The 26,405-nt window shown below is 38.3% G+C and overlaps 1 protein-coding gene across 2 annotated transcripts in view; it reads right to left on the bottom strand.

The window, feature by feature from the left end:
* Window positions 1-679: 679 nt before the first annotated feature.
* The window catches only part of NADK3 (NAD(H) kinase 3), a 194,212-nt gene continuing 168,486 nt past the window's right edge, over window positions 680-26,405 (bottom strand). Inside the window, exons 4-5 of one of the 2 annotated variants that reach the window (XM_089416241.1) lie at window positions 15,772-15,923; window positions 680-1,552 (exon numbers count right to left, since the gene is read on the bottom strand). In XM_089416241.1, coding sequence (XP_089272367.1) covers window positions 1,138-1,552; window positions 15,772-15,923 — 567 coding nt within the window. In that variant the 3' untranslated portion in view covers window positions 680-1,137. Of the gene's footprint in view, window positions 1,553-15,771; window positions 15,937-26,405 lie in introns of those variants that run through there. The other variant, XM_089416242.1, reaches the window with a different exon arrangement.

Below are 26,405 nucleotides of genomic sequence, written 5' to 3'. Positions count from 1 at the left end.
GATTGACTTTGGAGAAAACTACTATTAATATTAGAGAGCAACAAAGACAAGGTATGTTGTTTACTACAGTAGCTCGAGTTAAATATTTGAATGGTCTATGATTCCAACTACTCTTTTCATATGATTGATATGAGAAAATGGAAAAAAATAGTTTCAGATTGATTGCAATGAAGATTGTTTGTAATTGACTATATTCTTAGTATTCGCATTTTCTATCCATGAAAATTGTTACATTGACATTTTGCACTTATAATTTGTATTTTATCATTTTTCATCATTCAAGTTACTAACAGTGTCTCTCCTCTCAACAAATTGAGGTAATTAAGAAAATTTTAAATTAAATTGACCAAATTAACCTTAGACATATTTAGCATATTTAAAATTATCAAAATAATTAGATGTTCAACAAATTTTTTATGACCGCACACGACTGAAACCAACCTAGATCCATCTTAACACCGGATCTATCAAGCGCCGAGAGGGATCAAATCTCTCGAGGTGCAAACCTTTCCTCAAGTTTTGCACTCAAAAAATAGGTTTGCACCTCGAGAGATTTGATCCCTCTCGGCGCTTGATAGATCCGGTGTTAAGATGGATCTAGGCTGGTTTTATACTTTTACAGATTTTAATTTATGTTCCAATTTGATTCATATGAACAGACGTCATATCTGATCCATACTGTAGAATGCACATCACTTCTCTCAATATAATGAGAATATCAAAGGCTGTTTCATGCCAAAAATGCTGCCTCTGACTTGTAAGATTGTAGGAGTGCAAACTGCAGCATATTGGTGCATTTTTGTCTATGTAATGGAATGCACATCACTTCTCTCAATGTAATGAGAATATCTACGGCTGTTTCATGCTAAAAATGCTGCCTCTAACTTGTAAGACTGTAGGAGTGCAAACTACAGCACATTGGTACATTTTTGTCTATGTAATTACAATACTTTACAAGCCTGCATGATTCTGCTCTGAGCATCCCTTTTAGATGAAAAACCAGTAAAGCTTGCAAAAAATTTAAGACCCATATCTAAGCACCAGAAACTGATCAGAAATGACACAATATGCATACAAAAACATTTAAAATTCATCCTACTATGGAATCATACATTTACATTTCAGGACATTAGAAACCTATACGTGCCTCGTGACCATCCTATCATTGGATAACTTAATATTGTTTTCCAGTCGGGATGAATCCAGATAAACTTTTAGAGGAGGGGCTTTAGATGATATTTGAACCGTACTTCCACATTTGAGAGGTAGGAAAACATGGGAACCATCAAGGTAGATAAAGCCTTGCCTACAACCCCACACGACATGCATGATCTCATCTGTTTGGATCCATCCGTGCATGAACTGAGTGTGATCATCTAACAAAATTGGCTCTCTGACCATGTACTGGAGATTTCTGGACAATATGGGCATCGGTAAACCTCCAGATGAATACATGGCAGCTGTGGAACCAGCGGCAGTACACACTCTAAGCCCACTTGAACGACTGTGTACTAGAGGAAAACAACAATCATAATCATGCTCCTTTAAAATCCTACAATCAATGGAAAACAAAAATTAGTATTCCTAAAGAAGCTAACATAAATGAAATGGAAAAGCGGTAACAGCACATTAAACTAGAGATAAATAAGACATCATCATGTGATAAATGATATGTAAACGACCAATCTAAAGACTTCCAAACAAATTTATAGTGCTGCAGGTTGGGTAAAGAGTTAAAACTACCACATTTTTAAAGCAACACATGTAATAAGTGATACATGAATATTACATATAATTTCTTAGCAGCAAGACATTACATAACTTCAACACAACTAGCTAACAACCAAAGGAGATGTACGCAATTTAAACGGAGTTAACCTTTTTATATAACCAGTGTAGATCCATCTTAACTCTGGATTTATCAAGTGCAAAGAGGGATCCAATTCATCAAGATGGAAACCTTCAAGTTTTTACTCACTATAATATCTTAGCAGCTATATATTACAGAACTTTCACATGGCTGGCTATCAACCAAAGGAGATGTATACAATCTAAATGGAGTTTGTTATATAACCAGAGTAGATCTCTTTTAACTCTAAATCTACCAAGTGCTAAGAGGGATCTAATCCATCATGATATAAACCTTTCTCAAGTTTTGCTCTCTTCTCACTTGTGACACTTTACTTATATGCTATTTAAGAGCATTTAATGTATGAAAACCTTCCGTAATAGGATTGGTAGCACATCAAATTGTTTGTTTTTAAAAGAATATAAAACAACTTTATTTTTATAGATACAAAATATTTCTAGAATGTCTAAAACAGTTCTTTATGTCTAAAACAGTTCTTTTTTACATAAAAGAAAAAAAGGAAATAGATCTTTGCATGTGTTAGTTTTAAGTTTTAACTCGTTATCATATGTTTTTAATGAGAGCATAAGTGAGAGATGTGGGGTTGATCAGGTTTTATGATTTGTTTTGAAAAGCATATTCAATATATACATTCAAACAATTGTCATAAAACTATTCAGCATATATACTTAAATGACATATTAAATATGTTTTGAATTATCTATTTATCTATATATTGGTATTTTACTTGGGGCTGGCCCACCCTTGAATTTTATTTTTGTTTTGGTTTCCCCCAAAGAGGGTTCCCATGAGCAGGCATTCCCATCCCTCGCCTTCATATGATGCCAGCTCACACGAAAGGGGGCTGCAGCTCCCATTATACTTGGTGCATTGCATGCACTCCTATCACTCCATCGATCATGGCATGACGCTGACACAAGGTTAAACGTCATTTAAATATTGTAGGTGGCATAGGGAGATACAAGAGGACTCAACAGATTGATAGAGCTGGAGGAAAAAATGATAGTATTGACCGCAAGCTGACCATTCTAGTCAGGGGATCCGCCAACATCCCTTTCTCCTTGGATGAGGGTAGTGACTAGTGAGCACGGATGCCTGGAGATTCTGCCCAACAGTTGTTATGATTCACTGGTTTTTTGCTTGCAGCGCTAGTAGTCTTTTTTGTCTTCTCATGTTGATGTATGTCAAGGTTTGGCACAATGAGCCTGTTTTTATAAGTTTCTATTTACAAGATGCTCTAGTTAAACGAGGTCTTAGTGTTGGAAAATGTAACTATGTTCGGTCTTCAATAATGTATTTGAGTCATCATGTAATATCTTGTCAAAAGATAAAGAAAAGAATTTTTATTTTTATTTTTATAATTGTGACTTATTAAAGCATGGGTTTCATGCTTGGGTCACCATGTTTTAGGTCAAAGTCCCCATTAAGGACTTCTAGGATTTATTCCGAGTCTATAGAGTTTTGTACATTTAAAGAGAACCTTCTTAGGCTTTTGAATCATGTAAAAAGGTTAAGTATTGAGTAAAATATGAATTATGGAACCTTCACACCATGTCAGCCTACAAGAAGATCAAGTCGGCCTAAGGACCCTATTCGACCCCACATGAAGACTATAAAAAGAAGGTCATCGAATACAAGCATCATTCTCTCATCAAGTTCGAATTTTCTTGTAGCTAGAAGAAGTGTGAAAATCTCTTGTTGTTGGGCAGAAGTGTGAATTTCTCTTGTAGCTGGGAAAAGGTGCTAAGTTTGTTGTCGGGAAGCCGAAGTGAATGCGAGTTTGGGGAAGTCTATGTAGACAAGAAAAATCAAAATTTTGGTGTCTCTCTCTCTCTTTTCATGTCCTAGATTGGGAGATCAAAGTCTTCCAAATTTCACTGTTGCCGGACGCTGTCAGTTGTTGTAAGTTGCTGCATAGTCGAAGCCGTTGGGAAGACGTCAATATTCTGGGAGGCTGACTTGGTGTGGAGGGAAGGAATGGCCTTGGTCTAGGGTGAAGAGTCTCAAAGAATACTATTGAAAGGAAGAATTATCTTGACTATGTTTTCCCCTCAGGGGTTTTGCCCTAGCACGTGCCTACATCTGGTGTCTATTGTTTTATGTGTTGTTGCGTTTGGTAATTGCTTGATAAACAAAAGAAAGAAGATATAAAGAATCGTAATAATAAGAAACATCACAAGTAATTATCAAGATCAAGAAAATCTTTACTAGCTTTCTGATTTTCTAACATGGTATCAAAGGTTTAGTGAAGAAGGAAGAAAAAGGCAGTTTCAAGCACTTGATCCATTCATAGGTACTATCTCGATTCTCAGGGAAGGAGTCTATTATATTCAAGGAAGATGTCTAACTCAATAAAGGGTGAGAAAAAAAAACTTGAAGGAGCCTCTAACTTCAGATCCTGGAAGAAGAGGATTGACCTAATCCTCGAGAAAAACAAGGTGCTGGATTTGGTAAAAGGAAATGTAAAGAAGCCTACAGAAGAAGTCAGTGATGCTGACAAAGCGAAATTCGGGGATTTAGAATTGGTGGCTATGGCTCTGATGGCAGAAGGGATAAAAGACAATCTTGTCCCATTCATAGCTAACATTGATCATGCTCACGAGATGTATGAAGCCTTGTCGAAGTTGTTCACTATTAAGAACATTGGTCAAGTAGCAAGTTTGAAGAATGAACTAAGGACTACGAAGATGAATAAAGAAGATATTGTGGCAGCCTTCTTTGTGAAGATAGCTAGACTCAGGGATGATCTCTTAGCCATTGATGAGATTGTTCCGAAGAAAGACATTTTTGTATTACTTTTATAAGTTTATAGGTATCCCTCAAGATTTGGAGGGAGCCCCCAACAACTTCCAAAGATACGTAACTCATGTTTTTTCAGTTTTGGGTTCATGTATCCATTTAGTTTTGATAATATTAAATACTAATCACCTTTCTCCCTCTATTGTCTTGACTAGGAAAAACATCTGCAAGGAGGATCTCTCAAGACAAGGTTAGTCAAGAAACAAATGTATGCTTTAAATACAGTGATTGAAAGGATTATTCATTTGATGATCTATTACTAACTTTGTTATGACTAACTGTATTGAATCTTAGTGATCCTTGTTTGGGTGATTCGTCTCTTGATAAATCTACCCACCCCACTCATATTTTTGATTGACTATGTAGAACCCTAGACAGATTTTGGAAAACCCTAACCGAAGGGTATGCTAGTGTGAATGTCTGAAACCCTAAACTGCTTAGAGATGTTGTGAAATGCTAATTTAATTTTTATTGATGATGTCATGTTTGGGATTTTGATATGATAGGGAAATCCTAACTTATTAGGGTTAAGTGATAAGGTCTAAAATCCCGGAACCTTTGAAGTTTTGGTAATATAGGGTTTGTTATGTTTCTACATTGGAACCCTAGCTCATTAGGGTTTGGTGGAATGTGTGAGCAAGACCCTTATATTGTCTTAGAAATGATTTCCTTTGTATGTGTGTGTTTGTTTGATCAAACCCTAAGTGTAATCAAGATGGTTGTCTATCTAACTCTTATTGATATTTGTGAAGTGGGGTTTGACTAACACATGATATGAAATATATTTAAACGATGATGAAATCTAGGTATGTATAGATATGTGTTAAATTGGCAACTAGGGCCAAACTCCATGTGGGTCAGTTTATTTATGGCAGCTGATATTTTTATTGGATCCCTCTTGTCGAGAGGTGTAGGATTGATCCAAAGATCATCCGATTCCGATAAGTATTTATGGAGATATGAATTTATTTTGTTTATGTAATTATTATCAAACTGACCAGCTCTTATGTAGGCTCTAGAAGCCCAGCCGACGTGTCTATTCAACCTCTACGTTTTTAGTATAAATAGAGGAGGATTTGAAGTCATTTGAAAACTCACTTCAAGTGATCTCCTCTCCACGTCTTGGGTTTTTGGAGAAGGAGATTCACACTAGATTACGCCGGCCTAGTATGATGCCCTAACGGAGAACGCAGTCATGAATTTATACGCTATTCTAAGCAGCCCTAAACGCAGTTAATGGATGCCTTTATATAGAGGATCATATACGCTGTTCATAAAGGATTATATACGTTGTTGTCAAAGCGCAGTTCATAGAGTATCTTACACCCAGATAATGATGACACGCAGCCATACGCTGGGAACACAATACATATATATGCTTCGCTGTAGAAATATTATGGAGCACAATATATATATATATATATATATATATATATATATATATATATATATATATATATATATATATATATATATATGCGTTGTTCTTAAGGAACTTACACGCTGTAAGATAAATGGTGGACGCAGTAATAAAAGGACACAGTCAACCGCAGTCATAATTCCACAGTCCTGAGGTGTAGCTGGAGTTATGTATACGCTGTGCAATCATACGCTGGGCAGTCATGTCATACATTGCAGTTATGGTTATATGCATTCGCTGGACAGTCCTGTACACATCACAAAGGTTATATATATACACGCAGAGGTCCTGTGCACATCGCAGAGGTTATATATATACACGCAGAGGTCCTGTACACATCGCAGAGGTTATCTATATTCACGTAGAGGATGCCCAAGACTCTTATATATACTCACAGATGTCTCTTATGTATATTCGCTGAGGCCGCAGAGGTTTTTCGCTTTGGTATATGGTCTCGCATTCGTCTCTCTAATGTGGTATGGCATTCGCATGATATCCCTAGTTATAATGGCATATGATCACAATACTGTGATGGTATATGATATTGCTCTGGTGTGAAAACTGATACAAAGATGTATGGCATCAATGTTATATAACAGGTTCTCGATATGTATGATCTTGCTCCAGTTGTATATAGGGTGTTAATATGTATGTGGTCTTGATATGTATGGTCTTTATATATATGCTAGACTGTACATACGATGAGCAGTAATCGTTGGACAATATACGCTATAGTACATAAGTTATATATATACACTGGACACATATATATAACGCAGTCTTGGGCAGCAACATGATATATTGTGGATGGGCTGTACAACGAATACATGGAGCATGGGCAGTAGCATGATGGGCAGCACTATGAGATCATGTGCATGGGTAGCACAATGATACATTAGTAGGGGCAGCAACATGATGATGATGCACATTAGTTTGAGCAGCGTTATGATGGATAAGATCATGGACATGGACAGCCGCATGAGGTAGTATGCAGTGGTGCAACTATAAGACCAAATGCAACACGATGATAGGTGAAGGAGTCACCTTGAGAATCAGTTGAAGCAGAATGTCTTCAACTGATCTCATCGCTATACGAAATGATCTATGCTAGATCTAGATAAGTCAAAGTGTTGACTTCTGTTGTAAAGGTACTATCTCTCTCTCTCTCTCTCTCTCTCTCTCTCTCTCTCTCTCTCTCTGCTGAACTTTGAAGATAAAAGAAGATTTGATCAAAGGGTTTCCCCACACATTGTGGGGTTTGTCCCTGGCTCGCGCCATATCTTGTGTCCTCTTGTCTTGGCTTGTCTTCTGCGATTTTATATTTATGTTATATCTGCAGTTTATTGTAATGTTGATGTGATTGCTAACTATGAAAATTTAAATAAATTGCTCTAGCATAGAACATACCTAAACTTAGCATGGTATCAGAGCTGAGGTGAAGACAATGCCCAAGCAAGAGCAAAAGAGCAATCACCAAATACAGTTGGGACAAGACAAAAGGATCAATGGGTTCCTCATAATTCACCTAGGGTGAAGTTGAAGCAGAGAATGTTATTAGAATGGCGCAGCAAAACTTCTGATGGCATCACTTCATTGGGAAGTTCAGATCTAAGGGTAGGAAGGAAAGGTAGATGTCTTGGTTATGAGTTTGGCCCTTATGCGAAGGAGTGCCCAAATGACAGAGATGCGGGTCATCAAAGACAATGGTCGACTCTTCCACGAAAGCAAGGAACCCCAAAATCTCTTTTATGTACCTGATTGAACCTGATGTCCATCTCGGAAATGGAAGTCAAAGGTTACAAGGTGGCACTTATTGATGGAAAGGTACGTGTTTGAAAATAGATCTTTTAAAGATGTTTTTGAGTTCAGGGTTGTATCAAGTTGCAGGAAGTCCACTGGGGACCATGTCCATTGACTCAGCATCGGAGGTATGTGAGACAGATGGTGACTAGGATGCCTGAATTCAAAAAGAAGCATGAAGGTACATGTCTGAAATGTACCGAAGGAAAATATTATAAGGGGACCATTCCCCTCATGCAGCAGGTTCACAGGTTTGGAACAACCCGAGGAGTTTGAGAATCATGATCAAGGAATCCCATGTATACAGGTGGAAGAAAGCCCTCTATGGATTGAAGAAAAACACCTCGGGCATAGTATGAGAGGATTGATAGCTGTCTAATGCAACTGAGATTCACTAGGAGTGAAACCGATCCAAACCATTACTCGAAGGTTGTGGATGATAAACCTCTCGTACCAGCACCTATGTCTGACAGGTGCAAACCCTCTCATTTATAGGAGACAGAGGGAGTTGGATTCGGAATGTGGGAAGATAAGCTGCAAGCTTGTGACTGCCTCGAGGATCTTAACTTTCAGAAGTTATATGGTAATGATGTCGGACCAGATTTGGGAAATGCCTTTGAGTTTCATAAACTCATTCGCATTGATGTTCTTGGAGAACCTCCGTTCGAACATATGTGTTGCAGTTAGCATGGTGAGCTCATATTTGGTTGAGCCTCACTGGATTGGTACCAAGAATCTTCTAAGATATCTTCAGGGGCACAATCTCATGGATTGAGATACACTGCAGAAAATATGAAACCACATGATTATTCGAATGATGAGTGGGCAGGCAGTGTGGAGGATCACTAGAGCACTTTTCAGTGTTGGTTCTCTTTGGATTCTGCTTCGATGCAAGAAGCAGAAGTCGGTCACTATAAGCACCGCCAAGACCGAATACATGGCTACGAGTATGATCTCGTATGAAGCTGCATGGTTGCAGAATTTCTTATGTTAGTTGTTTTTCTCTGTGACAACCAGAGGTGTGATTCGATTATTGAGGAATCCTGTATTCGACAATTGCTCCAGCAAACAGACATCAGATACTGCCTTATCTGGGATATGGAAAGTCGATGAGCAAGGAGGCTCCATCGCACTGAGATGATATACAGGTCGCTAAAGCCCCGGGGGAAAGATCAAATTTGTGATTTTCCCGAATGACTTGGAGTCATCAAGAGACCTTTGTAAAAGGGTCCTGCATGTTGCATACATTGAGCTCTGGGAGCTCTGGGGGGCTTGCAGAATCTACTGGAGCAACATACGACCACAGGGTGACTCACCCTCCCCTGGTGGTGCGCACTGGAACAAGATGATTCGCTCTCTTGTGGGACAAGATGATTCACTCTCTTGTGGAACAAGATGATTTGCTCTCCTATGTAGCAGGATTGATGTGTTCTCCTGTGAGGCCTGGATTGATGTGTTCTCCATGGCGGCCTGGATTGATGTGTTCTCCATGGCGATTGTAGCAGGATTGATGTGTTCTCCTGTGAGGACAGGATTGATTAAGTTCTCCTGTCGAGGAATCCTACCCATGCAGTCTGGGACTCATGGGAAGTACCTCTCATCTGATCAATGAGCAGGGAAATGAAGTTAGGGACCATAGTAGTACCGATGGACGCATCGTTGTATCTACCGTACTCCCTACGCTAGGATGTCCTCCATTGATCTGGGATCAATAGTACTGGTCTGGGACCAGTGGTAGGAGTTGTACATACTATGACGCTGACTTCGGGTCGGCTAAGACTAGTCTGGGACCAGTGGTACATACTTCGAGACTGACTTCGTGTCAGTGCAGGACTGGTCTGGGACCAGTGAGAGTCGTACATACTATGATGCTGACTTTGGGTCGGTTGAGACTGGTCTGGGACCAGTGTTACGCACTCTGAGTCTGACTTTGGGTCAGTGGAGAATGGTATGAGACATTCTCGATCAATTCTTCTTCTTCATAGTTCAGCAGAGTAGAGCTAGCAGAACCAGCAGCGCTGAGCAGAGCAGAGCTAGCAGAGCCAGCAGAGCTGAGCAGAGCAGAGCTAGCAAAGCCAGCAGAGCTGATCAGAGCAGAGCCAGCAGAGCTGAGCAGAGCAAAGCAAAGCCAGCAGAGCTGAGCAGAGTAGAGCAGAGCCAGCAGAGCTGAGCAAAGATGGGCAGAGCAGTGCAGGGCACTAATGGCAGAGATAGTACAGTGGTACATATGGATCAGCAGATGGAGTTCTCCCTAGTTGAGAGGGAGTGTTAAATTGGCAACTAGGGCCAAACTCCATGTGGGTCAGTTTATTTATGGCAGCTGATATTTTTATTGGATCCCTCTCGACGAGAGGTGTAGGATTGATCCAAAGATCATCCGATTCCGATAAGTATTTATGGAGATATGAATTTATTTTGTTTATGTAATTATTATCAAGCCGACCAGCTCTTATGTAGGCTCTAGAAGCCCAGCCGACGTGTCTATTCAACCTCTACGTTTTTAGTATAAATAGAGGATTTGAAGTCATTTGAAACCTCATTTCAAGTGATCTCCTCTCCACGTCTTGGGTTTTTGGAGAAGGAGATTCACACTAGATTACGTCGGCCTAGTATGATGCCCTAACGGAGAACGCAGTCATGAATTTATACGCTGTTCTAAGCAGCCCTAAACGCAGTTAATGGATGCCTTTATATAGAGGATCATATACGCTATTCATAAAGGATTATATACGTTGTTGTCAAAGCGCAGTTCATAGAGTATCTTACACCCAGATAATGATGACACGCAGCCATACGCTGGGAACACAATATATATATATGCTTCGTTGTAGAAATATTATGGAGCACAATATATATATATATGCGTTGTTCTTAAGGAACTTACACGCTGTAAGATAAATGGTGGACGCAGTAATAAAAGGACACAGTCAACCGCAATCATAATTCCACAGTCCTGAGGTGTAGCTAGAGTTATGTATACGTTGTGCAATCATACGTTGGGCAGTCATGTCATACATTGCAGTTATGGTTATATGCATTCGCTGGACAGTCCTGTACACATCGCAGAGGTTATATATATACACGCAGAGGTCCTGTACACATCGCAGAGGTCCTGTACACATCGCAGAGGTTATATATATACACGCAGAGGTCCTGTACACATCGCAGAGGTTATCTATATTCACATAGAGGATGCCAAAGACTCTTATATATACTCACAGATGTCTCTTATGTATATTCGTTGAGGCCGCAGAGGTTTTTCGCTTTGGTATATGGTCTCGCATTCGTCTCTCTAATGTGGTATGGCATTCGCATGATATCCCTAGTTATAATGGCATATGATCACAATACTGTGATGGTATATGATATTGCTCTGGTGTGAAAACTGATACAAAGATGTATGGCATCAACGTTATATAACAGGTTCTCGATATGTATGATCTTGCTCCAGTTGTATATAGGGTGTTAATATGTATGTGGTCTTGATATGTATGGTCTTTATATATACGCTAGACTGTACATACAATGGGCAGTAATTGTTGGACAATATACGCTATAGTACATAAGTTATATATATACACTGGATACATATATATAACGCAGTCTTGGGCAGCAACATGATATATTGTGGATGGGTTGTACAACGAATACATGGAGCATGGGCAGTAGCATGATGGGCAGCACTATGAGATCATGTGCATGGGCAGCACAATGATACATTAGTAGGGGCAGCAGCATGATGATGATGCACATTAGTTTGAGCAGCGTTATGATGGATAAGATCATGGACATGGACAGCAGCATGAGGTAGTATGCAGTGGTGCAACTATAAGACCAAATGCAGCACGATGATAGGTGAAGGAGTCACCTTGAGAATCAGTTGAAGCAGAATGTCTTCAACTAATCTCATCGCTATACGAAATGATCTATGCTAGATCTAGATAAGTCAAAGTGTTGACTTCTGTTGTAAATGTACTATCTCTCTCTCTCTCTCTCTCTCTCTCTGCTAAACTTTGAAGATAAAAGAAGATTTGATCAAAGGGTTTCCCCACACATTGTGGGGTTTGTCCCTGGCTCGCGCCATATCTTGTGTCCTCTTGTCTTGGCTTGTCTTCTGCGATTTTATATTTATGTTCTATCTGCAGTTTATTGTAATGTTGATGTGATTGCTAACTATGAAAATTTAAATAAATTTCTCTAGCATAGAACATACCTAAACTTAACAATATGTCCTTTTGGTCGAAGCCTTAGCCTGGTCTAGGTCAGATATATTAATGTTGTTGGACATATGATATGCTTATGAATAGATATGTATGTTGACCTAGTCATTGATGGTCATGAGTCTTAAGATTTAATGGAAATCCTTGTCTGAGACTCTAGGATGATGATATTTGGAAATCTAGGGTTCTACAGCTAAATCCTAGTAGTAAAATTGTCTAGTATGTGTGATATAAATCTGAGATCTATTTAAATGATTGAAGAGAATGAAAATCTAGGGTTTTGTAGCGAAATCCTAGTAATGACATTGTCTAGTGTGAAATGTAACAATCTGAGATCTATGTATTTAATGATTGTTGAGATTGTGAAAAATGGAATTCTAGGGTTTTGGAGTTGAACCTTAGTCGAAGTAAAATCTCTGAAATATGATGATTTGAGATTTGTGTACGATGGTTTAAATTGTGAAAATGGAATTCTAAGGTTTTGGAGTTGAACCTTAGTCGAAGTAGAAATCTCTGATGAATGTTGACAGTATGATAATTTGAGATTTATGAAAGATTGTTGAAGTTTGAGTTTTTTGGATGGATTTGATGATTGATCGAAAATCTAGGGTTTGCAACTAACCCTAGTGGTAGTTGGTCATGTTAGTGACTGATTAATGGTTGATTGAAAATCTAGGGGTTGGAACTAACCTTAGTGGTAGTTGGTCATGTTAGAGACTAATTAATGGTTGACTGAAAATCTAGGGGTTGGAACGAATCCTAGTGGAAGCCGGTAAGGTTTATGACTAAGTTGTGATTGACTTTGATTGAAGGATTTGTATGAAATCTAGGATTTGTATGAATCCCTAGTGAGGAGTCTAACATACGTGTTTTAAAAGGTTGTTACATGTTCTGTAAATCTATATTTGTGTGAATTGTTTCTAGGGTTTGCTATATGTTGAAGGAAGGTATGTCATACCTTTGGAAAAAACATTGAAACCCTAGATGGACTAAGAAGTTGTTATGAAGTATTCTAGGGTTTATGATAAAGTCCCTAGCAAGATATTGAAGAGTATATGTCTCTTGTTTGTAATTGAGTTTGGGTATCTTATATGTATAAAGATGAAATGCTTCAGTGATTCGGATATGGCTAACATCATGCTTCTATAGATTTGGTTGTACTTTCTATCTAAACTGTGCACATACACAATCTTCAACTTGGTGAAGATGCTCGATGTGACAAGCACGCTGTGCAGGTACACAATCTTGAACTTGGTGAAGATGCTCAATGTGACAAGCAAGTTGTGCTAGTACACAATCTTCAACTTGGTGAAGATGCTCGATGTGACAACCATGATGAGGATGATAATGACTCTGATGAAATGGTTGGAAGTTGCGAAAGATTCTCCGATGTTGCAAAGGAAGAAGTTAATCTCCAGGAGGAAGCATGAATAAAAGAGATCTCCCTAAGATTAAGAGGGAGAGAGGTTGAAGAGGTGCTTCCTGGTTGAGAGGGAGGGAATAGCTTGATGTTAAATGAAGAACAAATTTCGGAGGATATGTTGTTGCATGAGAAGTAGGAAGGAAAACATATGATTAAGGAATCTTTTGTCAAAGATTCGATTGATAGTCCTATTATGTAAAGTTGAGAAGCAACATCGAGTTGTCTGAAAGACCCTGGAAATTTTGTATTTGATTATGTACATGTGAAAGTATATTATTGATTGGGGTTGTATTTGTACAGGTAAATCTCTCGAAGGATTTGATAGCATGCTGGTTACCAATCAGTTTGATTGGAAGAGATTGGTCATTCTTGATCTGTTGGATCAAGGGATGTTGATGCTTTGTGAGTGAAGCATTGCCGGGGAAGACATCTGGTTGACACTTTGTGTTGATGTCTGAAGTTGAAAAGGTGGTGTTAATCAAAGAGCTCTGTTTTGGATACACGCCTAGATTTTTTATTTGGGTTGATCGTTAGCAAGTAAGCCTGAGGGTACCTAAAGGGGCTGAAAGCTTAAGTCCATCTTAGTCCCACCTGGATAGATTGCCCTGGTCAAGAATCTAGTCCATGGCATTGCGGTGCCTAAACTATTGAGTCACTGTTTGGATAGATTGCCCTGGTCAAGAATCTAGTCCATGGCATTCCGATGCCTAAAGTTCTTCAAAGGACATATACCATTTAATCAGGGCAATATTAAAAAAAACATCAAAACAATGATGGGTCTGTTAAGAAAGAAAGTCACCAATTGACAAAAAGGTCAAAATGTTTTTAAAAAAAAGTACTCAAAAAATGAAAAGCATCCTATAATTTGAAATCCATCAACTTTTCAAAAAATAAAAAATAAAGATCGAAGATGCATCCTAAAAAAAAAATAATAAAAAATTTGGTTCATATAGTTTGAGATCTTCCATTGTATTTGGGAGTGTTGGAAAATGTAACTATGTCTGGTCTTCAATAATGTACTTGAGTCATCATGTAATGTACTTGTCAAAAGAATAAAGAAAATAATTTTTAATTTTATTATTGTGACTTAATAAAGCATGGGTTTCATGCTTGGGTCACTGTGTTTTAGGTCAAAGTCCCCATTGAGGACTTCTAGGATTTATTCCGAGTCTATAGAGTTATTGTACATTTAAAGAGACCCTTCTTGGGCTTTTGAATCATGTAAAAAGGTTAAGTATTGAGTCAAATATGAATTATGGAACCTCCACACCATGTCGGTCTAGAAGAAGATAAAGTCAGCCTAAGGACCCTATTCGACCCCATATGAAGCCTGTAAGAAGGTCATCAAATTCATTAGAAGCATCATTCTCTCATCAAGTTTGAATTCTCTTGTAGCTGGAAGAAGTGCAAAAATCTCTTCTTGTTGGGCAGAAGCTCGAAGTTCTCTTGTAGCTGGGAAAAGGTGCAAACTATGTTTTCGGGAAGCTGAAGTGAATGCGAGTTTGGGGAAGTCTAAGGACACAAGGAAAATTGAAATTTCGGTGTCTCTCTCTCTCTGTTTCGTGTTTTATATTGGAAGATCGAAGTCTTCCAAATTTCACTGTTGTCGGAAGCTGCCAGTGGCCGTAAGTTGTTGCATAGTTGAAGTTGCTGGGAAAAGGTCGAAATTCTCGGAGGCTGACTTGGTGTGGAGGGAAGGTATGGTCTTGGTCTAGGGGTGAAGAGTCTCAAAGAATACTATTGAAAGGAAGAATTATCTTGACTAGGTTTTCCCCTCGAAGGGGGTTTTGCCCTAGCATGGCACCTTTGGTGTCTATTGTTTTATGTGTTGCTGCTTTTGGTAATTGCTTGATGAACTAAAAAAAGAAGATATAAAGAATCGTAATAATAAGAAACATCACAAGTAATTATCAAGATCAAGAAAATATTTACTGCCTTTCTGATTTTCTAACACTTAGCAACCTCAAGACTTTGAACTAATGCTACTGGTCTGGTTTCCCTTCTGGTGGACCAGTAGCAGAAAAATTTTGGTCTATGTAATCCTCATTTGACATAGTGCAAAGTGCCCCAAAAAAAAAAACAATGAAATATTTTTTTATTGATATTTTTATTTTTTTTAAATGACGCATATCAACTCCACGTTGAACACATAATTACACATCTTCACACTGGGCTACAGAAAGGAACCCCCAGTGCAACCAACAGAATCAGTATTTGCATATTCACAACTAAATTCCACCTGAATGAGCAACGAGATACTGCAGCAGGACTTGGGTGTGCAAGTAAGATATCATTCAGTGCGTATGTATGGGAATGTATGCCATCAATGCAGGTTAATATCCTTGTCAATTGTACGGGTTCTCTCTGTCCTTCAAGGATTTCATCCAGCATCTGCAGAATAACACTACAAACCTCAAGTCAGTGAATGTAAATAAAATTCGTTGAAAGAATTTATTGCAAATCACCACAGTTTCTTTATTGCTGCAGGATATTTCAAAGAATCAAGTTTTTAAAAGCTAGGATGAAGAAAACCTTTAAAATAAAGGCAGCTTGAAGAGTCCCAGATATTCCAAAGACTGAATAATTCATTGTTATCATTCAGTTATTTCAACATTATGCCTTAAAGGATGGTTTTCTATGCATATCAACAGAAAACATACGGATTTAATCATCAGGATTAGCTCTCGAAAGACATTCCATTGCAAATTTTGTTTGAATATAATATCATTTTCTGCAAAATATTTGTATTTTAGATGTAAATTAACAGGCTTCATTAAGGTACAATCAAACGAGAGCACACTGAAGAAAGATAAGAATTTGATCTATGAATCTCCTGTTTATCAAATTGCAATGGGAGTTTGACATTTCAAATCAAATAAGAGACTTTAGTAAACCACAAATAAATAGCTTATATCGGTGTTGGAGAACATGGAAGCATCACAAGAGCGTCTTATATGTAGCATACATTTTTATATATTATAATGCACATATATTAAAAACACATGAAAAGCATCAGGTTAGTTGCTGAAAAGATCAAAACATACATATATCTGCTACTTGACTACATTATTATGGAGTTATAAATGTCATCATAGCAGATTAATCATTGGCGCATCAACCATTTAGTACTACACAGATAACATCAACCATCTTGTAATTACAAACTTACAAAAATTTAAACTAGAACCAGATAATAGGAAGTAGAGTAGACTATGATATTTTATGAAATGAAAAAGGCCATCATGACCAAGAAGTTATGTTTATAAAATAGTTCATGTGCCTAGATTCCAATATAGATATTTCATATAACAAACTGAAGTACAAAAACTGAAAGTCTGATAGTGGCAAGTAAAGAAGTGAAAAAGGAGATCATCTACTATATAATTTTCTTTCCGCTTGGCACCACCATAAGCCCCACACAATAGTGGCTGTGGAGGTAACTGTGAAGATGAAGCTGAACCTAGAGCTCCTACTGCTAGGGTCCTGGTTGGGGTGACCATGGCAATAGATGGAGGTGGCATCTCAGCAAAATAAATATTAGCAAAAAGAGCATTCTCCAAGTTTTTCCAAAGCCAATGCTCCATACTCCAAATTGTCTTCCTCTGGTTAGTTGCCCCAAGACTTCTATGTTTTATCTATCTTTGCCTCCTCCCAATAACGGAACAACAACCACAAGTCCTAGTTGGGGTCACCATGACAATAGATAAGGGTGGCATCACAACATGATCATCGTCATCAAAAAGAGCATTCTTCAAAGCCAATGCCTCATTCTCCAAATTGTCTTCCTCTAGATAGTTTTCCCAAGTCTTATGTGTTTAAACTTTAATCCATCTTTTCCTCACAATAATGGGACAACAACCACAAGTTGTAATGCACATAAAACCAAGCTCTATGCGCAGTTTACAATGTACATTCAACTAGTTTCCCCTGACACTGTATGACACTATAGGTGCTCCAACACCTCTCCATGGAAGGAGTGTTCACAATTTGTTTTGCCAAATGTTGCAGTTGTGGGGTAAAATCACCATGCATATTCCACCACTAGAGAGAAGTCAACTTCTCCCAATCTCTAGCTATATGGACAAAACTGAATTATTTCTTGGCCACTGATGTCACTACTCAATTGCTATTGTATGAAATCACACTCCTTATGAGGAACAAGCTTGTCAAATGCTTGCATTTAATCTCTCTAAATGTTAGGATAAACATATGGGCTTCTCTTCACCCCACCATTAGGTGCTAGTGCTTCCAGCAATGATGGAAAATAGTATTTTGGTGCAAGATGATATGCTATGGCATGTAGTGGAATATTTAGCTTTAGACACCATTTTTCCACTTCTATACCAATATGGTTATACAAGTTCACATCTCAATGTTCAACAATGCCATCGATCTACCAATCACGGTGTACAAATGCTCACACCTTCCCAATTACTTGCTAATCTGAATTTGCAAACAAAATCATGTCATAAATTGGCTTTGTAAAGTGCAAAACATACTTACCCTGTGACCAAAAATGAGCATCAAGAATAGGAGAACGCAAAATCTCTATCTAATTTACTATGTAATGTCAACTGCTCTCATCATGTGCACGTCTTAACTTCAACAGGCACCTAAAGATGAGGTAATAGGTACCAAATCTAGTCCTTGTCAGCTTAAGTAGATGTAAGTGAGAGTGATTGTAATAAATGTCCTAGACAATTATGCCCAATGATGAATTTGAGGATGGACTTCCCTCTCTTGTACAAGGCATGCTCCATTCACACCAGTGTTCTAGAGGGACGTATCCCCCAGGGTGCAGAGTGCACTCCCCACATTTCCCACACTCCGGGGATAGGGTGACCATTGGGGAAACATTTCCCCATGTCCCCCTTTGGAGGAAACTTGGGGAAATGTTTCCCCAATGTGGGGGACACGTTTCCCCAAAAAGGGTTCTTGTGGGATTTCCCCCTCAAAAGGGTTGGGTGTCCCCCCTGAATTTTGCTTGAAATGCTAATTTATGAGTGGGAAGGCCTAATATTCAACCCTTGGGCTCTATTACTGCTATGTAATTAATGGTAATGTTAAATTCTTGAAGTAAAAGTGACATTCCTTTATCTATCATTTTCATCCTTTTACTTAAATTTTTAACATTACCATTAATTGACTAAAAGGATGTTTTGGAGTGGTTCTTAACTCATTGGATTTCATATGGAAAAAGTAGAGTTTCAGGTAGAATTTTAGATTCCAGTCAAAATCCAACAAACTTAATAGTTTTCAGGATTTCAAGATTGGGGATTGCAACATTTCTATTAGATTCCATCACATACGAGCGTATGGAACTAATATTTAATCAAGAGCACCAAACCCTCTATGTACCTTGATGTTGGTTGCATTGATTATTGAACTCCTCGATCAAAACTCTAGTAAAATTGTACCTATCACTGAAACAAAATCTCGACTTGACATGTTAATATTTTTCTATCTAATGCTTAGAGGGTGATATTGATGATGAGGATCCCAAAATACGCGATCATTTTGATGATATGTAGGTATTTGTTGGTTTATTTTTGGCCCAAATATGGATTGCAAACAGTGCTATTTTAGATATATGTACCCTTGCTATATTTATGAGAAACTTTGCATATTTTTGTATAATGGTTTGGATTAATATGGATGCGCATGAATATTTATGTATATTTTTCAAAATTTGAATATTTATGTATTTTTTTGTCAACCGGTTTTTTCGTTTGGTTTTTCTTCCAGTACCTAGTTTTGGGGTTGATCGGTTCGATCACTAGTCCAGTTCTAATAACATTGGTTCATTTTCCATCATTCATTTTTAGTTTTAATGTTTGAGTATTGACCCTAAATTCCAATGGCCTTAGACCAAATCTTTGACTCGTCACTTTTTACTATTTTTGAGTTTACTATTCCAATATTTATACTTTAGTATCTACTATTTTTCTTAGTGTTAATCAAATTCTAGAAAAGTGAATGATGAATTTTTTCAAAAGGAAAAATCGTAATTTTATTTAAGGAACAAAATTATGCTAAAAAGCATTTGATCACGTCAACCTAAGGCTGGAGCGCAAAAAAGAGAAAAGCAGAGTAAAAAAATTTGGGGCTTTGTAATAAAGAGCACTTAGCTACCCCCCTTTCTACCTTTCTTTTTCTCAACTTTTCACCAAACTCCTTGGATGGGAGCGACAGTTACAATTGCTAAATGATTTTCATCCACCTTCAGAGTGATTTCTTTTTCTAAATCTGAACTCTCAGAGATGTGAGATCCTTTTACACCTCCCACCTACAATTGAGATGGTGTTTTCTCTTTCTACTGCACTATAATCTTTGCTTTTTCCGGACTCCTGTGGCTTTGGACCATTGTTCCTGCTTGCTCTTCCTTTGTTTCTGGACTTCCACATTTATATGATTCTCCACTATTTCATCATCCTCTTCTTCTAAGAGGTGCAGATTTGGAACCTGCCATCCCTTTGGCTTTTGAGGCTATTTATTTTTCCTTTTTGGAGCTTTCTTTGCCTGTGGACATGTGTTTTGTAAATGTCCTATTTGAAAACAAATGCAACACCTGAATGTCATGTTCCCAAAATCTAATGGCTGGGTCTAATGAAAACTATTATGAATCCTATTTGAAAACGAATGCAACACCAAAATGTCATGTTCTCAAAATCTAATGGTTGGGTCCAATGAAAACTATTATGAATGAAGTAAATGTGATCAAGTAAGCCTTTGCTAAGGTCTACCTCTACACATATGTAGGCAAAGGTAAAAATAAAAATTCAGGTCTTTCCAGGTCCGTCTTTATGAACTTGCCCAGTGTATTTCCAATACCCTCTAATACTTTGTGGTGCTTATTGACCATGTACATGTCAACTGTCCAAGAAGCAGGGTACAAAGGAGTGGATAAATTTTTTCAAAGATCGTTGTCATCATTCAGCGTCATTTTTATCATTGTAAACCCAATTTCTGCTTTTATGTTGTAAATAATTCTAGTATGACTATTAAGCCCTTAGCCGTGTAATAACACTTAGGTAAGCCTATGATTCTTCTCAAAGGGTTTCATCCTAGGGAGTTTTTTAAACTCCCTGAATTATGTGTGTTTGTAAACACAGATCAACAAAGTTTTTCTCCCAGATATACCCCAAAGCTAGGGTGGAATTCGTTGAAAAGGTCTTAGGTGAGTACTAGCATTTATCGAGTCTATGTATTTTTCATACTACATCAATGTCTTGTCACAAAATTGGGTAAAATGTCGAGGGTCTATGTTAAATGTGTATTTCCCCTTCTAAGGGTTCATATGTAATTTTTTATGTAAAAGTGTATCTAGGCATAATTTAGTGCATGGTTACCTATATTTAGACACCATGGTTAAATTATTTTATTATAAACACACTTAGAGGGTGGAAAAATATTTATTACCCTCTTGAGACTTTTAATTAATTTTTCTGGCAAAAATAAAAGGCAATAATTAGCCAAAAAATTAATTATTTTTTAGTCATAAAAGTAATTTGAAAGAAATTAAACTCTCTCCAAGTGGAAAATCATCAAAAATTCGTGGGTCCAAAAGGAATCAAATTTTAAGGGTCCTCCACCAAGGAAAAAATCAAATTTTTAAGAGAAATTGACCCTTTGGACCTTGGTGGTCAAGTCAAATTGATTTTTTTGAGGATAAAAGTCCAAAATATTATTTTTTGGACTAAGAAAAAAGGGATTTTAAGAGAAATTCGAATTTTTCCTCAAAATAAAAGGAATAAAATTCAATTGGCGGAGGAGATCAAGTTATTTCAAATGAAGATCGATGGATAGATTATTTTGACAAGGATCAACCCAACTAGCTATATTTTCCACTTGGTGGGGTTTTCTTCTTTCATTTTCTATATAAGGAAGCTATCAAGCCCCTTTTTCATCTTTGGATGACTGTACCGAGAGGCGCTCTACAGCCCAGTAAAGGGGTGATGTGTAGATGTAATGTAAGAAAGTGTGTTAACATTTTTACATGTCGGTTTAATATGTTGAATTCATATTAATATGTATAATTTATAATACATAAAGGATTGTAAACATTTACATGTCAGTTACAAGTAATATAGAGCCCAGTATGGGGGAGATGTTATAGTCAATGTGGAAAAAGTCGAAGTCGGGATTAAATCGGCAAGGGTCCAGAAATTGAAAAAGTCATTAAAGTCGGGAGGTTTTTGAAAAAGTCAGCAAAATTTTTAAAAATACAAAAATATTCATTTATTTTTTATCTTTTTAGCATCTAAAGTATCCACAAGATCAAATAAAAGCATTTTCACATAAACATGAAAAGAAAGCTAATATATAATATGTATATGAAGTCTAGTGCTACATCACATATCAAAATAGTGAATCAAGTGCTGAATCTTGAGTCTTGTCTCAGTCTCAACTCTCACAGAGTCAAAATATCAACAAAAAATACAATAAATGTATGTCATGAGTCATCTACATGTCACAAAGTAATCAGCCACTGAGATCCTCTGCCCCTTTTACGGGAATAGGGAATGGATTTGCCTTTTCCTCTAGAGGATGAAGGCCCTACCCCTGGGGCTACAAACGGACTTTATCAACCTCTAGAAGCCAATAAAAGAGGTCGCCTTTATCCTCTGCTACTGCCCATCCTAGCTGGTGTCACCTCCTCCTCCTCATCCTCCTCTTGCTCTACCTTTGGCTCTCCCTCCCATGCAACTGTTACCTTCTTTGTCGCTAGTGCCTCTGGATCCACTTCTAACCAATCAAGGATCGAGTCCATTGTCGGCCTCTCAATCTTGACCCTCCATGCAACAGTGGTATCAATCTTGTCCAATGAGAAGGCTTCCACATCAGGAGTTTTCTGAAGCTGTCTCACCCACAATCGAAGATTGTAGTAGACTTAGACCATGTCATTGAGGCGTTGGGACTCCAATCTGTATTAGGGTCATAGCTTGTAAAATAGTACTTAGAAAATTTAAATATTAAAAATAATAAAATGAATTCAAAAATTTAATTTGAATATTTTTTAACTGTTGCGCTTTTTGTTGTGTATTTTGTCAAATACACCCCAGTTATGCTCACACCCAGAGGAACTGCATGTTCAATTGAGCACTTGAATGGCAAGCTTTTAGAGATGGGGTGCTCTGCCACTATAGCTTGTCCACCAAGCATCTACAAGTTAAAAGAAAAATGAGAAACATAAAAAAAAAAAAAAAAAAAAAAATTATAACATTAAAATTCTAAACTTAAAGCAAATTATGAAGAGACAATGAATTATGAAATTTGAAAGTTGAAAGTTGAAACAAACTGAATCTTACCTGGAATTTTGGTTGTCCTATTCTTAATAGCCATGGTAAAACCAAATGTGCCACCTGCCATCCTATATATCTCCATTTCTTTCGAAATATCTTCACGCTCTTGCTCAGATGCCACCATCCTCTCAACACAAGTGAGCAATCCATCCATCACCTCGACATCAAATCTGAAACCACTAGAGTAAGAAAATGCGAGGTTGAGGTAGATACATGCAGCATGTGTAACACCCTCCTCCCACATCTACCCAAGTAACCAGCCAACCGGGGTAAACATGCAACGAGAGGCTACTATGGTTGGATTCGACCTCCTATGTGACCTTAAGGAAGTGGAATCGACAGAAACATAACACACAAACCTTCCACATTAACTACAGGACCCCTGAGAACCATGCCAACACTTCAGGCAACTTGCCCCTAGGTCCCACTGAAGTTTTGATCAACTTATCCCTCAATCGCTCTCATGCTATAGGCATGACAGCGTCCAAGGACCTCCAGTCGCTCTCACAGGCTTGCCTGCCAGCGTCTAGAGACTCATTTTGTCAGTGTTGTGCCAACATCCCCGGGATTTGAGCCACTTTTTCAGGCCCAGAGCCCAGGTCACTGCCCAGAATGGAATGATAACTTAAGACCAGTAAAAGAACAGGGAAACAATGATGCAAAAGCAATAAGTTAAACAAGACCTTAATCAAACCCCTACTAGCCATGACAGGCATTTCGTCAAACATATCGCAAACATGTAATCTACAGGTGTAACCAACAGAATTAAACATAGGGATCTCATACTTATCTGAGAATCGCTAAGAACCATTGTTCCCTCATGTCATTTGCTGCATTATCATCTATTAGGTCATAGATACATTATCCATTCATTTACAAGTAAAAACATGTTGAGAGCCATACATAGTTGTTGTCATAAAACATACATATAACCAGCATAGTAACAACAAAAATACCATAAATATATCAGCCATAAAATCCACATATACATCAGTACATTTACACATGAAAACCAAGGGAATGAATTTCTCATTAATGAATGCAATAAACCAACCGAAGATGGGACTACCACGTTCCACCTGACCATAGATTGGCTGAGCCAAGTCTCTCTTCAGCCAATCACCCTCGTGCCATATTCCAAGCATGAATGTGGGACTCATAGAACACACCAAAAGAACCAAACAAGCATGGATGCCACCAGAGTTCTCCACCTACACCGTGAGGAATTTGAGTGCCTCCTAGTCTCTCAGGCTTTACCGTAATCCACAGTCTGATCTAGGGATCACTAGGCCCTACACCGAGACACGCTCTCCAGGATTTATTGTGCATCCCATCCCGGGACTACTAGGCCCAATGGAGAGGAATCCACCTCTTAGCTTTACCGTATATCTTGCCATTCACCGGAAAGGATTCCTAGGCCCACCGAGGCACACAATCCTGACTTTATCGCAACCCACAATCTGGCTTAGGGGTTGTTACTAGGCCAGTGGTTTTACCGTGATCCACAGTCCGGTTCAGGGACCATTAGGCCATGTTTTTGTCAGTTCGGAGATCCACCCCTCAGCTTCGAATCCATCTGGCCATCCCACATCAACTGAAGTATGAGAACCCATCTCATCAAGGCTATCCGAAAATGGCAAGGCTACGCTGAAGAACATTGTCACACCTAGCAAAACCCATGCCATGATAGAAAAGAACCACATGCAATACCATGCATGCCAAATCTAGCAAGGAAAATACATATGCAAAACGATACCTGCAATAAATCATGTTGTAGTTTCTTGATCCTTCCTTTTCCTACTTGATCTTTCTTCCTCTTGCCTTCTTTGCCTTTCTTGCTCCAATGCCAAAGTGCTCCAAGAAAACTCTAAGTGTCCAAGAGTGAAAGAGAGAGGGAGAGAATAATGAGAGAGCTCTAAAACCAAACTAACAAAAGGTTACCAACTAATCCTCAAAAGCCTTTTTATGAATGAGGCCTCTATTTTATTCATTTTCCATTATTTTCCTTCAATTTCCTCCTCGCATGCAACCTGTGACCTTTCACCTCTTTTTTCTCCTAATTTCCATTATTCTCGTAAATAAATGTGCCAAAATGCCATTTTGCCTTTCCAAAGCCTTTGCCATTTCCTTTGCTAATCTCCTTAGCCATAAACAACCAAATGAACACCCCCTAGGATGTCTTGCCCAACATTCAGCTTGGAATAAGTGTCCCATCAACCGTGGTTATTATTTTTAACTTTTATTACATGGAATTTTCACCAGGGTTGCTACAACATGAATTGGGCGATAGAGGGTATTGTTCCATCGCTCATCAATCACCCTCCATATGACCTGTTGTCTTTCTAACCCCTCATCTTCCTTATCTTCATAATAAGCACAAATGGCTTCTTTGGCCCTATCCATGGCCTCATACAAGTAGTCGATTGCGGGCTTGTCTCCATTAACCAATCAAAAAACCCTTACCAAAGGTTTTGAAATGGCACACACCTCATCTGCTCCTGCCCAAAAGCTCTGATCATATGAAACTAGTCTGCATATGCCCTCTCCCTTTGGTTTGCAGCGAATAGATAAAGCATGCCAATCTTGTGAAAGAAACATGCTCTTCACATCCCACATAGAATTCAACAGAGACAGAAGAGATATGAAAGTAGTGGCAAATCGTGTAATGGCAAGATGCACCAACTCTTTGTTGTTGGTGAATCTTTTCATCAAGCTAAGCACATAGACACAGAGTTCCACGGAGAGGTAGCGCAGAGCAAAGAAGCAACAGAGTGCTTCAGAGGGGAAGTCGTATTTTGTTGGGGAGAAGCAGTGATTCAGTGCCAAAAACTAAAGTGGGAGCCCGGAGGCCATTTGTCCATTTCCCAGACAGCGATGCTCTGATTTTGGTGAAGCAAAACTGTGTAGGCTGACGCAGGGACTATGCAGAGGCAGCAAAGAGCAGCTCATCTTGAGCCAAAGTTAGTGACGGATCACCAATGGAAGTGAGATTTTTTTCACTAGATCTTCTGTTAGTCATTTTTATGTATGGATTGCTAGATTTGAGCATCCATAGTTTTGTACTCAGATTTACTACTGCATAATAACAAAATCCTCAATTGCTACACCAGTTTTCCCAAGTTGGGTTTTTCCAAGGACATGGTCCAAAAATGACAGTGTTATTTATGTGTGTGATTCTATTCTTCCAGCATTATTTTTCTTTCGTAGTATTGTATTTGTGAAGGCTACAGTGTCTTAGTTTCGCTATTTACCGTATGATGCAGTAAATAATTTGTTCAAGTTATTTAAAAAATAGAAGAAACTTAATCAGTTGTTGCAGTAGGATTCAGGGTTTCCGCAACCCCAAGGGTTAGCTCAGTTGATCAAAATCAGTGCCTCGCCATCGGGAGGTCACAGGGTCCATTCTCCCCGAAGCCCTTGGGGTCAGGTCTTGCAGTAGGCCGAGGGGCGTCAGCCCAGATTTTTCTGTGGACGTAGCGCCACCCGTTGACTAGGGTGTTCGTGAACCACTCTCAAAAAAAAAGAAAAGGATTCAGGGTTTCCGTATTTTCACATGACAGAGATCTTAAGT

Source organism: Pinus tabuliformis, chromosome 3_2 (genome assembly GCF_031772625.1).
Source record: "Pinus tabuliformis cultivar Carrire ecotype Pingquan chromosome 3_2, CPIR1, whole genome shotgun sequence".
In the NCBI taxonomy this organism is placed as follows: Eukaryota; Viridiplantae; Streptophyta; class Pinopsida; order Pinales; family Pinaceae; genus Pinus; species Pinus tabuliformis.
Note: the sequence above shows the minus strand (reverse complement) of the source record. Positions and strands in the feature narration are given on the sequence as shown.